We start from the raw sequence: 17,088 nt of genomic DNA, 5'->3' as shown, positions 1-17,088 counted from the left end.
CCGCAATAGCGCCACTCAGAGGCAGAATTGGCTGAACAAGGTATATGGAAAAAGCTTTCCCTATCAGTTATAAAGAGAGGTGGCCACTATTGTAGAGTATTGGACCACCCCTTGAAATTATATGTTGATTAAAAAGGTATTTCAGGGGATTAGCGGGGGTTTGATTATTGTCAGACACACACAATAGTGAAAATTGGGACCCCAATCCTTCCAGATTCTCAAATCCATGATAGGGAAGAACTATGCACTGACTCTCCAGAAAACTATAAGGATGTTGTGGAAATAAATTTTCAAATGTTAAAGGGGTTTTCCAGGACTTTGATACGATAGGTGATCGATATCAGATCACTGAGGGTCCATCAAGCAGCCCCCCCCGCTGTTAGCATATATCTGATTTAATAAGCAAAGAGTAAGAAAGAAGATCTCCGAATTGCGGCCGTTCTCGGGTATTGCATCTCAGGTCCCATTGAAGTGAATGGCTGATGATGATCTGCAATATCTAAGAACGGCCAGTGCTGTGCACTACTCCATGCGAGCAGCGGATGGGTGGGGTGCCAGGTGTTGGACCACTTCAGATGTTGATGACCTATAGTTAGTATAAACCATCAATATCAAACTTGTGGATAATCCCTTTAAACAATAAATGCTAACATATTACATTTACGTATAATAAAGACCTTTAGCTCTGGCTGTGCCGTCGGAGACCAAACTGGGAACTCTGGCAGGAATAAGGATATACATTGTGGGAGACTCCGCTCGGCCGCCTTCTCTTCTGGAGGGCTAGTCTGATGCGCTGTCTTCAGCCTGTTCTTTACTGTACGTCCAACGTCCCACAGTTGGCTCAGTCGTGATGACGTCTGGAATTCCCCATTCCACAAACCTTTCCAAGGAGGATCCCATAGATTGGGTGAAAAAGAGGTGGGACTCTGCAGTACAAGAAGGGGCATCACAGAAGATGGCAACTACTGGCACTCCGTTATACCCAACCCCGCTGATAGCCCCACAAAAAAGGAACACTTTGTAGAGATGCATCATATTTTAAGTTCTCTAATCAGATTCCCAGATATAGTGGAATTTTTTGGAATTTGTAATTATCAATTTCAATATCTATATGGCTCTATTTTATAATTCGGTGTTGTCCTCCTACCTTGGTGTCGCTGCTTGCGGCTCCCATTTCATTACTCCTGTCAGTTTACATGCTTGGAAGGATTTGTCTTCCTGACCCCCTCCTGGACAGTTTGTGATCCGTGTGTTGGGTCACGTGAACAGCTAATCCGCTTTAGTTTGACAAACAACTTTAATCTGCTCCTAAGCGCTGGTCATTACTTATGCATCCCTCTAGATTTATAATTTATGAGTGCATTCCACATAAATATATCTGGATATCATAATATATTGATTTTTCTGAATCTATGAATCATTTTTTTTATGTAAGAGACAATTAAAAAGTTGTCAAACTGTTGTTTTGTTTTATAATAATTTTGTCTAGCATGGAAAGTAAAGAAACTTTGCAAATCACTTTATTTAGGTATTTGTCTTCATTCTTCTAAAAAATTGCATGTAAGTGTCTTCCAAACCCCTGTTATTCACCAGCATATTCGCCTGCATTGATATCAGAATGTACAGTACTTATTTGAAGGAGTAAAGATGATGACAGTGAAATGGCCCAAACTTGTGTTTCACCAAGTGGGGAGAAGCTGCTATAGGAGAATATTCCAATAAACACAACACTGAGAAGAGGAGACAGGGGCTGACCCTTCACTGCCATCATCTGTACTCCAAGTGAGTACGTTCTTACATCAATGCAGCTAAAGGCAGAAAAATAGACTAGAGAAAAACAGTGGCTTCGAAGCAACTTACACTCAATATTTCTTTATAGGAATGGAGACAAATAGCTGAAAGAGGACAAACCACCAGGATTTTCATATATAAACTAAAGCCAGTTCTATACTGGCGCTATCATGCGTATTCTAATCATACCTTTAGTTGTGAGATTGGATGTATACTTTCTGAAATATAGGCAAGTAAAATTAGTGAAGTTCACGGTTATTTGATGAAAGATGCATTGGAATATCAAATAGGTGGGTTGGGTTTTGCTAGTTATTCCCGCCCCTGTCTGTCCTTCCTCCCTCTGTCTCTTTATTACAGGGGGGAGGAAGGACATAGCAAAAATTGCTATGGCAGCATACATAAATATAGCCACTAAGCAATGAAAATTTGACATAAAGCAGGTGGGTAAATAATGAGATTTAATGCATGACGTAAGCAGAAGTAGCTAAATGAAACCCTAATATACAGTGCCTTGCGAAAGTATTCGGCCCCCTTGAATTAGTTAACCTTTTCCCACATTTCAGGCTTCAAACATAAAGATAAAAATTTAAAATTTTATGGTGAAGAATCAATAACAAGTGGGACACTTTTGTGTAGGTGAACGAAATGTATTGCTTATTTTAAATTTTTATAAAAAATAATAAACTGAAAAGTGGGTCGTGCAATATTATTCAGCCCCTTTAAGTTAATACTTTGTAGCGCCACCTTTTGCTGCGATTACAGCTGAAGTCGCTTGGGGTATGTGTCTATCAGTTTTGCACATCGAGAGAATGAAATTCTTGCCCATTCTTCCTTTGCAAACAGCTGGAGCTGAGTGAGGTTGGATGGAGAGCGTTTGTGAACAGCAGTTTTCAGCTCTTTCCACAGATTCTCGATTTGATTCAGGTCTGGACTGTGACTTGGCCATTCTAATACCTGGATACGTTTATTTGTGAACCATTCCATTGTAGATTTTGCTTTATGTTTTGGATCATTGTCTTGTTGAAAGACAAGTCTCCGTCCCAGGCTCAGGTCTTTGCAGACTCCAACAGGTTTTCTTCAAGAATGGTCCTGTATTTGGCTCCATCCATCTTAACCATCTTCCCTGTCCCTGTTGAAGAAAAGCAGGCACAAACCATGATGCTGATGTTGAGCTGTGTTGCTTTTATGCCAAACATATCGTTTGGCATTATGCCCAAAAAGTTCGATTTTGGTTTCATTTGAATAGACCACCTTCTTCCACATGTTTGCTGTCTCCCAGGTGGCTTGTGGCAAACTTTAAACAACACTTTTTATGGATCTCTTTGAGTCTGCCTCAACACATCAGATGCTCGCCTACCTTGACAAGCTTCAAAAGGAACCTGAAGACCCACCTCTTCCGACAAGCCTACAACCTGCCGTAACCCTCAGTCTGATACAGCGCCGCACAATCAGCTCTACCCTAACCTACTGTATCCTCACCTATCCCTTGTAGACTGTGAGCCTTCGCGGGCAGGAACCTCTATCCTCCTGTACCTGTCTGTGTCTTGTATTGTTTATGAATATTGTACTTCTCCCTATTATGTATACCCCTTTAACATGTAAAGCGCCATGGAATTGATGACGCTATAATAATAATAATAATTCTTGCCAATCTTCCATAAAGGCAGATTTGTGCAGTGTACGACTGATTATTGTCCTATGGACAGACTCTCCCACCTCAGCTGTAGATCTCTGCAGTTCATCCAGAGTGATCATGGGCCTTGGCTGCATCTCTCATCAGTCTTCTTGTTTGAGATGAAATTTATGAGGTACGACTGGGTCTTGGTAGATTTGCAGTGGTATGATACGCCTTCCATTTCAATATGATCGCTTGCACAGTGCTTCTTGGGATGTTTAAAGTTTTAGAAATCTTTTTGTAACCAAATCCGGCTTTAAACCTCTCCACAACAGTATCACAGACCTGCCTGTTGTGTTCCTTGGTCTTCATGATGCTCTCTGCGCTTTAAACAGAACACTGAGACTATCACAGAGCAGGTGCATTTATACGGAGACTTGATTACACACAGGTGGATTATATTTATCATCATCAGTCATTTAGGACAACATTGGATCATTCAGAGACCCTCAATGAACTTCTGGAGCAAGTTTGCTGCACTGAAAGTAAAGGGGCCGAATAATATTGCATGCCCCAATTTTCAGTGTTTTTACAAAAATTTAAAATAAGCAATAAATATCATTCACCTTCACAACTGTGTCCCACTTTTTGTTGATTCTTCACCATGAATTTAAATTTTTTATCTTTATGCTTGAAGCTTGAAATGTGGGAAAAGGTTGAAAAATTCAAGGGGGCCGAATACTTTCACAAGGCACTATAAGTCAATGCTATTTATTGGGGCATGTAGGGTAAAAAATAATTAGAACAAACCTGGTGACACCATATATTACCTTTTGAGCAACCTGAAGAATAATGCAGTCTAGTCACTTATATCTCAGGGTGAACGGTGTAAAAAATAAATAAAAGCACTTCTTGACCCGCTGTGGAGTTACTGATTCTTCCTCCCACAGATCGCAGTAAGACGCATCTCACATTTATTCTGCACTTTATGCTGAGCGCTTATACCGGGGTTTACCTATAAATCTCTGAAATACGTGATTTAGATGAAACCCCTGACAGACGATTCCCTATAATTAAGCAGAGGAGTCATTTTTAACTGTGCCTGGTTATGATCCAATGGTGTCCATCTTTTCATTGGTGCATAAAAGCGCGGTCAACCAGTTTTGTGCACTTCTGAAAAGGACACAGCTGAAAAGAGGCCCTAAAGAATCCAGAGTAACTCTGCTACCTTATTATAGTGAGTGGATCCCTTAAGGCTATGTGTCCACGGTAGAATGTTGCTGCAGATTTTTCTGCATGAAAATCCGCGGCTTTCCCGCAAAATCCGCATCTGCGGATTTGCAGCGGATTTACCGCAGATTTTTTTTTTTTCCCAATTCTGAAGCCAAAATCCGGATCAAAATCCGCAACAATAATTGACATGTTGCAGATTTTTCCGGATCAAAATCCGCGGTAAATCCGCCGCGGAAAAATCCGCAGCAGGGGCACAGCATTTCCAAAAAGCCATAGAAATGGCTGGGAAGTGCCGCTGCTGCAGATTTTCGGGAAATCCGCGGCTTTTCCGCGAGAAATCCGCGGCAAAATCCGCGCATTTTCCGCAGCGTGGACACATAGCCTTAGAGTGTCATCTGAATCTCAGAGATCTGGATGGAAACTGCATGTAAGTGCTCAGCGTAGAACAAGGGATAAATGTGATCCAAAGTGTTATTTAAATTGTTCCCAATAGAAGTTTCAACTCAATCCATAAAAAGAACAAGTCCCCACTCAAGTCCGTCATCTGTCTAAGGAAATATAGGGGATTTTCCCTTCACTGGTAATAAAAAGGCTCTGAAAAGTGCTATGGCTTCCTCCAAAAGAAATATAACAAAACGTGCACTCCCAAATCCAAATACCCCCCCTTATTCTGAGCCCAAATAGTGTGCCTAAACCACATTTATTATCCACATTTGCCATTACTGTAGTGAGGAGAGCCCGCTTAATTTACATGATGTGTGTCTCCAGAAGCACAAGCTGTGCACAATGTACAGGTACTACATGTATGGGCACTACAATGACAGATTTTCAATTTTCACCCAGCAGCATCCATTGCGGCTTGTTTCTGGAAAACACCTATGGAGTCAAAATCGTCACTACACCTGTAGATAAATTCCCAGAGGGGTGTAATTTCCAAAATCTGGTCACTTAAAGGGCTTTCTGCTTTTCTGGGGAGGGTACGAGGATGGCACTGGTGAGGTCATGCACAGCCCCGACCATAATCTCGCGCCTGTGCATTTAGCTCACCGGCGCGAGGGCAGCTATGTTTTCTGCTCTGCCCGCAATATGGCAGAGCGAACTGCGCCTGTGCGAGCCGCCATAACTGCACAGGCGCGAGATTTGAAAATGCGACGAGGATGATGATGGAGGCGTCATCACGTCAATCAAAAAAGGAGGACAGCGATCAGCAGCAGGAGGGGGGACAGGAGCAGAAAATGAGCCCGCCCATCTGCCAAAACAGGTAATTACCATACCTAATGGCCAAGTTTTATAAAATTATTTTTGGGGTCTGGAAGCGGAGTCAGGGCCAAGGTGCAGCTTCACAGAATGCAGCCCAGGAGCTGCAGAAGGGGAGACTTTTAGTTTAATAGGGAAAAATCTGGTGAAAGGTTCCCTTTAAGTTCCTGGCTGATGTCTTGAGATGTTGCTTCAGTATTGTCACAATCTTCTTTCCTCATGATGCCATCTATTTTGTGAAGTGCATCTTCAAGTCCCCTAAGGGGACTAGTAAAAATATTTAAAAGTGTATAAAAAAAGTTTATAAAGATATGAAAAAATTAAAAAAAAACAAAAAAGTTGAAATCACCCCCCTTTTGCCCCATTGAAAATAAAACAATTAAAAAAAAATAAACACATATTTGGTATTGCCGCTTTCTGAAATGCCCAATCTATCAAAAAAGAGAATTTTGTTTACTTACCGTAAATTCTTTTTCTTATAGTTCCGTAATGGGAGACCCAGACCATGGGTGTATAGCTTCTGCCTCCGGAGGACACACAAAGTACTACACTAAAAAGTGTAGCCCCTCCCTCCGAGCATATACACCCCCTGGATAACCAAATATAGCCAGTTTAGTGCAAAAGCTGAAGGAGAGTAGCCACCCACAAGTAGAGATAGAGCAAGAACCGGAACAACCGGAGCCTCTGTCTACAACAACAGCCGGTGATAACACGCGGAACAAGAAACTGCCAACAGGCAACAGGGAGGGTGCTGGGTCTCCCAATACGGAACTATAAGAAAAAGAATTTACAGTAAGTAAACAAAATTCTCTTTTTCTTCATCGTTCCTATGGGAGACCCAGACCATGGGACGTCTCAAAGCAGTCCATGGGTGGGAATAAACAGAAAACTGAGAAGTAGGCGAAACCTAACTTCGCAAATGGGCGACAGCCGCCTGAAGGGTGCGTCTGCCCAAGCTCGCATCTGCCGAAGCATGAGCATGCACTTAGTAGTGCTTCGAAAAGGCATGCAGACTAGTCCAAGTGGCAGTCTGACAGACCTGCTGAGCCGTAGCCTGGTGCCTGAAACCCAAGAGGCACCAACAGCTCTGGTCGAGTGTGCCTTGATCCCCGGCGGGGGAGGCACTCGAGTACACTGGTAGGCATCGGAAATGGCCGACCCAATCCAACGAGCTAGGGTCGGCTTAGAAGCCGAGAGGCCCTTACGCCGACCTGTGGTCAGCACAAAAAGAGAGGTGCACCGCCTAAGAACAGCGGTGCGAGACACATAGATCCGGAGCGCCCGCACCAGATCCAGAGTATGCAACGCTTTTTCAAAGCGATGAACAGGAGCCGGACAAAAGGAAGGCAGGGAAATGTCCTGGTTAAGGTGGAAGGAGAAACCACCTTAGGGAGGAAGTCCGGAGTCGGACGGAGAACCACCTTGTTTTGATGAAAAACCAAAAAAAGGTGACTCCGAAGAGAGTGCAGCCAAAACAGAGACTCTCCCGAGGGAAGTTATGGCCACTAGAAAGACCACTTTCTGTGAAAGACGAGACAAAGAAACCTCCCTAAGAGGCTCAAAGGGGGTTTTTCTGGAAGCCGAGAGGACCAGATTAAGGTCCCAGGGATCCAAAGACCGCCGGTAAGGCGGCATGGTGTGAGATGCGCCCTGTATGAAGGAGCGCACCTGAGCCAGCCGGGCGATACGCCGCTGGAACAACAATGGCCGAGCCGAGACCTGTCCCTTGAGGGAATTGAGGGATAGTCCTAGCTGCAGACCGGACTGTAGAAGGGACAGGAGGGTCGGCAGGAAAAAGGCCAAGAAGCATGGCCGGAAGGGAGACACCAGGACAGAAAAATTCTCCAGGTCCTGTGATAGATTTTGGCCAAGTAATACTTCCGAGCCCGAGTCATAGTGGAGATGACTTCAGGAGGGATACCAGAAGTCGTCAAGATCCAGGACTCAAGAGCCACGCCATCAATCTGAGAGCCGCAGAATTCTGGCGGAAAGACGGACCTTGTGAGAGAAGGTCTGGACGGTCCGGGAGATGCCACAGCACCTCAACGGACAGATGGAGCAGGTCAAGGTACCAAGCTTGCCTGGGCCAGTCTGGAGCAATGAGAATGACCCGACGGCCCTCCATTCTGATCTTGCGCAGGACTCTGGGCAAGAGCTAGAGGGGGAAACACGTAAGACAGACGAAACTGGGACCAATCTTGAACCAGCGCGTCTGCTGCAAAGGCCTGAGGATCGTGGGAGCGAAGATCCACTTCCGGAGTGCCCCAAGTGCGGCAGATTGACAGAAACACTGCCGGATGCAGAGCCCACTCGCCGCTGTCCACGGTTTGACGGCTGATAATCTGCCTCCCAGTTTTCCACGCCTGGGTTGTGGATTGCAGATGTGGTGGACCTGGAATCCTCCGTCCACTGAAGGATGCGTTGAACCTCCAACGTTGCCAGGCGGCTGAGTGTCACGCCCTGGTGGTTGATGTAGGCAACCGCTGTGGCGTTGTCTGACTGGACTCGAATGAGCTTGCCCGCCAACTTGGTGAAAGGCCAAGAGAGCTAGAAGCACAGCTCTGATTTCCAGCACATTGATCGAGAGGGCTGATTCGGACGGAGTCCAAGTGCCCTGCGCTCTGTGGTGGAGATATACTGCTCCCCAGCCGGATAGACTGGTATCCGTGGTGAGGATCACCCAGGACGGGGCCAGGAAGGAGCGTCCCTGAAGAGAGAGGGGCCGAAGCCACCACTGAAGGGAGCTCCTGGTCTGTGGCGACAGAGCCACTAACCTGTGCAAGGAGGAAGTCCGCTTGACCCAACAGCGGAGAATGTCCAGCTGCAGAGGACGCAGATGGAACTGGGCAAGGGAACCGCTTCCATTGACGCCACCATCTGACCCAGCACCTGCATTAGGTGCCTGATGGAATGACGGCGGGGCCTCAGCAAAGCGCGCACTGCTAGTGAAGGGACTGCTGTTTGACTAAGGGCAGCTTCACAAGTGCCGGCAGAGTCTCGAATTGCATCCCTAGGTACGTGAGCCTTTTGGGTCGGAGTCAGAGTGGACTTGGGAAAAAGACAAGCCACCCGAATTGGACTAGAGTGGCGAGAGTGAGCGAAGCACTCCGCTGACGGTCTGCACTGGATGAAGCCTTGACTAGAAGGCCGTCCAGGAAAAGGGACCAACCCTTGGAGGTGCAGAACCGCAACCACAGCTGCCATGACCCTGATGAATACTCGAGGGGCCGTGGCTAACCCGAAGGGAAGAGCCACGAATCGGAAATGTTCCTCTCTGATTGCAAAACGTAGCCAACGCTGGTGTGAAACTGCAATTGGCACATGCAGATAGACATCTCTGATGTTGAGGATGCAAGGAATCTCCTTGGGTCATTGAGGCAATGACTGATCGCAGAGACTCCATGCGAAAATGCCGCACCTGAACAAGCTTGTTGAGAAGCCTGAGATCCAGGATGGGCCGGAAGGAACCGTCCCTTTAGGGGACTAGGAAGAGATCTGAGTAGAAACCTCTGAACCGTTCTCAGGCGGGAACCGGTACAATTACTCCGTTGGCCTGCAAGGATGCCACGGCCTGAGAGAAGGCGGCGGCCTTGAAGCAGGGGGGAGTTGACAGAAAAAATCTGTTTGGCGGGCTGGATAGAATTCTATCCTGTAGCCGTGGGAGATGATATCCCGCACCCACTGATCGGAGACGTGTTGAAACCACATGTCGCCAAGCGGGAGAGCCTGCCACCGACCAAGGACGTTGCTGGTGCGGCCAGATAGTCAAGAGGAGGCTGCCTTAGTGGCAGCAGCTCCTGCGGTCTTCTGAGGACGCGGCTTCGTGCGCCAGTTGGGTTTTTGGTCCTTGGCTGAGTTAGTGGACGAGGCCGAGGGTTTAGAGAACGACCAGTTGGAGGAACGAAAGGAACGAAACCTCGACTGGTTCCTGCCCTGGACAGGTTCCTGGATTTGGTTTGTGGCATGGAAGTACTCTTCCCGCCAGTAGCTTCCTGAATAATTTCATCCAGTTGTTCACCGAACAGCCTGGGCCCAGCAAATGGGAGCCCAGCAAGGTACTTCTTTGAAGAAGCGTCTGCCTTCCACTCTCGAAGCCACAAGATCCTGTGGATAGCGAGAGAATTGGCCGAAGCCACCGCAGTGCGGAGCCTCCAGCATGGCAGACATGGCATAGGATGAAAAAGGCTGAAGCCTGGAAGTTAAGGCAACCATCTCGGACATAGAGTCCCTGGTGAGGGAATGCATCTCCTCTAGAGAAGCAGAGATGGCTTTGAAAGCCCACACTGCTGCAAAAGATGGGGAGAACGAGGCCCCTGCCGCCTCATATACAGATGGCGGTCAGTGGAATCCTTAAGAGAGTTGCCATCAGCCACTGATACAACTTTCCGGGCTGAGAGTCTAGACACCGGAGGGTTTACCTTTGGTGAATGAGCCCACTCCTTGACCACCTCTGGTGGAAACGGAAAACGGTCATCAGAACCACGCTTTGGGAAGCGTCTGTCAGGACAGGCTCTGGGCCACAGTGGCCTGAAAACTGGAGTGGTTAAGGAACACACTCCTTGTTCTCTTAGGCAAGGTATACTGATGCTTTTCTGCCAGAGAGGGGAGCTCCCCTGATACAGGCGGATTGAGGTCCAGTACAAAATTAATGGACGCAATCAAATCACTAGCATCTGCGTCACTTTCGGACAGATCAATGGGGTACATGGAGGTAGCGTCCGAGCCCCCAGTAAAGGCATCCTCCTTGTCCTGCGAGTCAGCTCGTGAATCAGAGCCGCGGGAAGAGGAAGGAGAGGGGACCCTGCGTCTCCATTTTAGGAGGACGGGGTCTGAGACCAGATGAAGAATCCTCTGTGAGCTTTGCTGAGCGAGCCGTAGCAGCAGAAGCGCCCTGAGAAGGGGGCTGATGCATGCTCAGCAGTGTCCGGGACATCTGTCCCCTGGAGAGAGGGATTCTCCCAAGCCGGGGGTTCAGCCGCCGGAGCAGCCGGAGGGACCACTGGGGATGAGCCTCCAGGCTGAGGCACCACCATGTTAGAGCAGGCATCACAATGTGGTTATGTGCTCAGTACAGGCAGTACGAGCCTACATGCAGTGCATATTAAGTACAGCCTTGCAGCCTTGCTCCTCGTGTGAGACATGCTGCTGAAGTGGGGGCTCTGAGCCAGAATGACCCCCAGCAGAGTATATACGCAGAGTATATAAGCAGGTCCACAACCGGAGGTTGTGGCTTGCCAGACCGTTTGACATTGGGACATCTCTGTGCCCTCCAGATGCCACAGCCCGGACCCCCAGAGAGATGGCCAGCGCCGATCGCTGTCACAATGTGGTTTAGGCAGACATGCATAAGAACGCTGATAAAATGGCGCCGGAGCGAGGAGAGGGGGCGGGGCCCACTCTAAGAGCGGGATCCGGAGGGTCAAGGAGATATACAGGGGAGGGAATATTACCTCAGAGAGGAGTGTCCCTCCCCTGTGCCGAACGGCCGCTGGGCGGAGCCGCACTGTCCCTCTGCATGATTGGCATGCAGGGGGAGTGAAAACGAAACTAGGCCTCAGGCGAAGCCGGGGCCTAAATTTAACGATGCGGCCGGCGAGCAGGGACCATCGGCGCGGTTCTCAGGTGAAAACCAGAGAACCGGCCAGAAATGTCACAATAGATACACAGCACACTCTCCCCAACAATAAAGTACAAGGGACCCCCGATAATAACGTCTCAGATACTTAGCTTGTGAGACGCAGGGCCAGGTCCCTGAGGGATGAGTGCTCCGTCCGGCAGGATCCTGAAAGGGCTACGGATGGAGACCGGTCTCCTGCAAGGCAGGGAGAACCGTGCTGGCTCCCACTTCAAGCCAGAGCCCGAGGGATGGTGAAGGAGCGCGGCATGTAAGGCTCCAGCCCTGAAATCAACCTTAACAACACCGCCGACACAGTGGGGTGAGAAGGGACATGCCGGGAGTCCAGGCTTGGACCCGCTTTTCTTCAAACTCTTTCCAAAAATCAAAATCAGATGAGAATGCATGTGTGGATGTGTGCCTCCTGAACACAAAGCATTGAACTGGCTATATTTGGTTATCCAGGGGGTGTATATGCTCGGAGGGAGGGGCTACTATTTCTAGTGTAGTACTTTGTGTGTCCTCCGGAGGCAGAAGCTATACACTTGAAAACCAGAAATTACTCTCTAAAACATCACTTTTATTAATACTGTTAAAATACTAAAATAGTACCCCCCCGTCCCCTAAGTGACTTAGGGACCTGATGCCATGGTGAAAGGTTGTCATTACAGACACCTACTGCTTTAGAGAGCCTTCCTGGTACCGTTGGAAGGGACGTTTTCATTTGAAAATCCAGCACCTATTGGGGGGGTACGGCATTCTAACTGGACCTACTTAAGGACCATACAGGACCCTGGTTTTATGGAGAATATAAACAATGAGGAGATTGATGGCCTTAACAGACTAGAGATATTTTGATATATCTATATCCCCTGATGAACCCCAAGACGTTTTGGGGGGAAACGCGTCGGGATCAAGTTAGTCCGGGCAGGATAAGTACTAGGACCACAGGTCCATCATCTTTTCCCTAGACCCTTAATTTCATGTATCATCCCAGTTTTGTAGCCACATAGGTAATTTGTAAAACTGTGATTGAAATCTTTCATTTGCATATGAGATTGGGCTGGGACCACAGGTCCATCATCTTTTTCCTAGACCCTTAATTTCATGTATCATCCCAGTTTTGTAGCCATATAGGTAATTTGTAAAACTGTGATTGAAATCTTTCATTTGCATATGAGATTGGGCTGGGACCACAGGTCTATCATCTTTTTCCTAGACCCTTAATTTCATGTATCATCCCAGTTTTGTAGCCATATAGGTAATTTGTAAAACTGTGATTGAAATCTTTCATTTGCATATGAAATTGGGCTGGGATCAAGTTAGTCCTGGCAGGATAAATACTAGGACCATACGTCCATCATCCCTGCCTAGACCCTTAATTTCATGTATCATCCCAGTTTGTAGCCACATAGGTAATTTGTAAAACTGTGATTTGGAATCTTTCATTGTATATGAGATTTGGGTTCAATTTTGTAATTGGACATGATCTATGACACATGACTGTTATGCACCGCTGCACAATTCACTTGGTGGTGGGTTAAGGTCAGGAGCAGGTTCAGGGGCAGATAGGGCTAGCCGCCGAGGAACGGGGGGCACCCAGAAAATTAAGGTGTTTTTGACCTCCGTGGTTAGGTAGGGAAGAACATCAGGGACTACTAGACCCACTACCTTATCCTCATAATTATCAACATTATAATTCAATATAGTAGGCGGTGTACACCCCCTGTCCCCTGTCCCCCCTCAAGACCTGTTTTAGTTATCACTAAGCACGACTTGTTGATATTCTTACTTCTGGATATTATTCCAGAATTCAGTACTATTTTAGTATTTTAACAGTATTAATAAAAGTGATGTTTTAGAGAGTAATTTCTGGTTTTCAATTGATCCTCTAATCTTTATATAACTGAAATTGGTTTTCAGAAGCTATACACCCATGGTCTGGGTCTCCCATAGGTACGATGAAGAAATATTAAATAAACTAATTAATAGGTAAAGGTCACAAGAAGAAAAAAAATCAAAACGCCAGAATTTTTATTTGGTCGCCGCAACATTGCAATGAAATAAAATAAAAGTTTATGAAATCATCGCATGTACCTCAAAATGGTGCAACTAAAAACATTAGCTCCGTAAGCAAAAAATAAGCCTGTCCCGGATCCCATAAAATGAGAACGCTACAGGTATCGAAAACTAGCTACAAAAGCACAATTTTTTCCTGACAAATTTCTGAATTTGTTTTTACCACTTAAATAAAAAAAATATATATATGCAGGTTTAGTATTTACGAACTCCTACTGATCTGGGGAATCAAATTTTGGGGTCAGTTTTACCACATAGTAATGGTAAATGAAAAAAAAAAAAAAAGAAAAAAAAAAACAATCGTGGACTCAAACTTTTTTATTTTTAATTTCACTGCACTTGGAATTTTTTTTCCACGTTTTCCAGTACAATATGGGGTAGACTGAATGTTGTCGTCCTGTAAAAAAAAAAAAAAAGCCCTCATATGACTACATTGACGAAAAAATAAATAAGTTATGTACCATGAACAAAGAAAGAAAAAAAAAAAAAACAACCCCAAAAAACCCAGAAAATCGACAGGTGCTGAAGGGGTTAAGCTTACTTTGTAGGTAAAATAATGTCACGGTTATTAAAATTTAAAGAAGTTGTCCGACATAAATTCCAACATTTTTTTTAAGCTAATCAATGCTGGCCGGAGGCTGATCATTGCAGTAGCTGTATAAAGAGCTTGCATCTGCGCAGCGGCTGGAAATCAGTCATCTTATATAAAGTGCTGACTGCGTGGGCCCCAGTACAGGCAGCGTTCATCAAGAGGGCCACGGGCCTGCGCGCCGCAAGAAGCATGAGGGGCCGCATGTGGCCTATGGGCAGCATCTTTGAGACCACTGCATTACAGAATGTGTGGGAGGGTGTGGGGGAATGGGGAGCGGGGACTCCGACATACTGTACCCGCCCAGCAGGACGGCTACATGATGTCGGCTGGGATGCCCGTCTACAAGGCAAGCATAAGCTCCTGCCCCTGTTGACGTGACATCACAGGAAACAGCAAAATCCCGGCAGAAGCGGTCACATGACCGCTCTGAGCTGGGGGAGAGGGGCCGACAGCAGCGCAGGTAGGTAGTTGCTATCTACTTACCTACCCCTATGTAGCCCAATAGTGAAATGACAAAAAAATTAAAGCAAAATAAGCCGGATAACCCCTTTAACACTCGACACTGAGTGGTGAGGTCATAAATGTCCTTAAAGGCCCTGTCACACACAGAGATAAATCTGCGGCAGATCTGTGGTTGCAGTGAAATTGTGGACAATCAGTGCCAGGTTTGTGGCTGGGTACAAATGGAACAATATGTCCATGATTTCACTGCAACCACAGATGTGTGTGTGACAGGGCCTGTAGAACACAACATTAATCCTGCAACAAAAGAAAGCTGCATTAATAATGTACTTTTATGTAATATTTAAAACATAGGATCTGTAGAGGGGGAGTGTTGTATATGTGTTGGATAGCATGAGGCTAAATATACAGCATGCTGTGGATAGCCACACAATTGTTTGCAGCCTGATTGCAACATTCCCCTGCATCATGGGATGCAGAACATAGATATTTAGCTGCTTGCACAATCTGTTCTGCCACGTCTGCCAATTCCACTTCTTGGCACCCAGCTGAAAAAAAATCTGTGTCACAAGTGCTTAGCCCAAGCTGAAACAGCCTTAGCAACTGAAGCGATGGACAAAGTGCAGACACTGCTGCCTAAAAAGCCAACTTAATCACAGACTATGCGTCTGTCCATAGGATCCTTCAACTCCGCAAATAATGCAAAACGTGCGTTTGGGACCTCCTCTATTTGGGGAATCCTTGTGGGTATGTAACTTTCTGTAGTATGGGTATATAACACCACTCATGTATGGCTCTTTGCTTGATACACACTGGCATGTAGTGTTCTATTTTGGTAACAAGGAAAGCTTTTAGATGTATTTAACATGGAATTTATCCACTAAATGCTTCATCCATCCTTGGCCATTTGAAGGTGATGATTTGTTATTTTCATATATGGAATTATATTTGCATGGTTTGATAGAATTAGTGGTTAAACAGTTGCCATTTTTCTCCATATACATTCATATGCCCTTTTGTGGGTCTCAGTTGTTATACTGCCATTTTTTTCCTTGTTTTATTTCTGAATGGAATTCTAATAAGCACTTGACACTTTATAATTTATAGTCACTTAATAAAATGATTAATAATTGGCATTTAACTCCTTTTGTTCTCCAGTTAATTATCCAGTATTGCATAGGGAATTTTTCATGAACCTGATGATATATTGTTGTCTAATCAATACCTATGTGCTCAATTTTTGACAGTTTGGTGGCCTCAGAATGACTAAAGCTCTGCTCCTACTGCTGTTCGAGGCTTTATGCTGTCAGAGGCTTTATGTGGAGCCTCCATCTCCAGTCATATAAAGGGATGAATACTTCTGCAAGGAGAGAAACAAGTGAAAAAGTCAGCACCTGTCTCCTTCTCTGAGTGTATCAGAACAATCCTCAGCAGCAGGTAATCCCTGGTTAGTGAGATACAGGTGCTGAGGTGACCCATCACTGCCATTATCTGTACTCTAAATAAGTGCACCCTGATATCAATGCAGATAAATGAAGGCAAAGACTGGGGAATAGCAGGGGTTTAGAAGCTATTTACATGTTATTTTTTTTTCTTTAACAAGAATGTTGAGAATCCCCTTAATAAAATTATTTTCACGGTTTCATAACTTTTCATATTGGACAAAATTATAAAAAAAAAAAAAAATAAAGCTTATTCTTTAAAGGGATTCTGTCGGGTGATTTTCTAGTGCAATACTAATGTTATCTTTAAATGGGGCTTAAAGGGAATCTGTCACCAGATTTGGCAACTATAAGCCGCGGCCACCAGCAGTGGGTTCTTATATACAGAATTCTAGAAGACTGTATATAAGAGCTCAGGCCGCTCTGTGTAGAACATAGAAAACACTTATTATACTCACCTAGAGGGCGGACCGGTCTGAAGGGTGTCGCTGCTCTTCGGTCTGGCAACTCCTCTCTGCAGCGATCTCCGTCCTCCTTCTTCTGAGGCCTGTGTGCATGGCAAGTCCTACGTCATCCGATTTCACACTGACCGGTATTGAGGTACTGAGGCAGGCGCAATTTGAGCTGCCCTATTCAGGACAGATGATCTCCTTATGCTTGACTAGTTAATACATCACACTGATTTCTATGGAGCTTACATCAAGATAACAGATCTTATCTTGATGTAAGCTCCATAGAAATCAGTGTGATGTATTAACTAGTCAAGCATAAGTAAATACAAACTGCATATGCCCTGCTCCCTCCTCCCGGTGCTGGCATCAGTGATAGTAAATCTGAACTTAATTTGCACTGATGCCCCCACCCATATTCCCTCCCCCTCTCAGCAGTCATAGTGAATGCACCGGAAATGAGGGGGGGGGACAGTGAATATGCAAAGTGTATTTACATACACTTGACACAGACATTGACTTCTATGAGATTACAGCAAGCTAAAAGGATAAGG

The 17,088-nt window shown here is 45.7% G+C and overlaps 1 protein-coding gene across 1 annotated transcript in view; it reads right to left on the bottom strand.

Annotated features, from left to right (window-relative positions):
• RSKR (ribosomal protein S6 kinase related) overlaps window positions 1-1,240 on the bottom strand; it is a 45,066-nt gene extending 43,826 nt beyond the window's left edge. The window contains exons 1-2 of the mRNA XM_075333196.1: window positions 1,148-1,240; window positions 678-926 (exon numbers count right to left, since the gene is read on the bottom strand). Coding sequence (XP_075189311.1) covers window positions 678-926; window positions 1,148-1,174 — 276 coding nt within the window. The 5' untranslated portion in view covers window positions 1,175-1,240. The remainder of the gene's footprint in view (window positions 1-677; window positions 927-1,147) is intronic.
• Window positions 1,241-17,088: the final 15,848 nt, after the last annotated feature.

Source organism: Anomaloglossus baeobatrachus, chromosome 2 (genome assembly GCF_048569485.1).
Source record: "Anomaloglossus baeobatrachus isolate aAnoBae1 chromosome 2, aAnoBae1.hap1, whole genome shotgun sequence".
NCBI classification, from domain to species: Eukaryota; Metazoa; Chordata; class Amphibia; order Anura; family Aromobatidae; genus Anomaloglossus; species Anomaloglossus baeobatrachus.
Note: the sequence above shows the minus strand (reverse complement) of the source record. Positions and strands in the feature narration are given on the sequence as shown.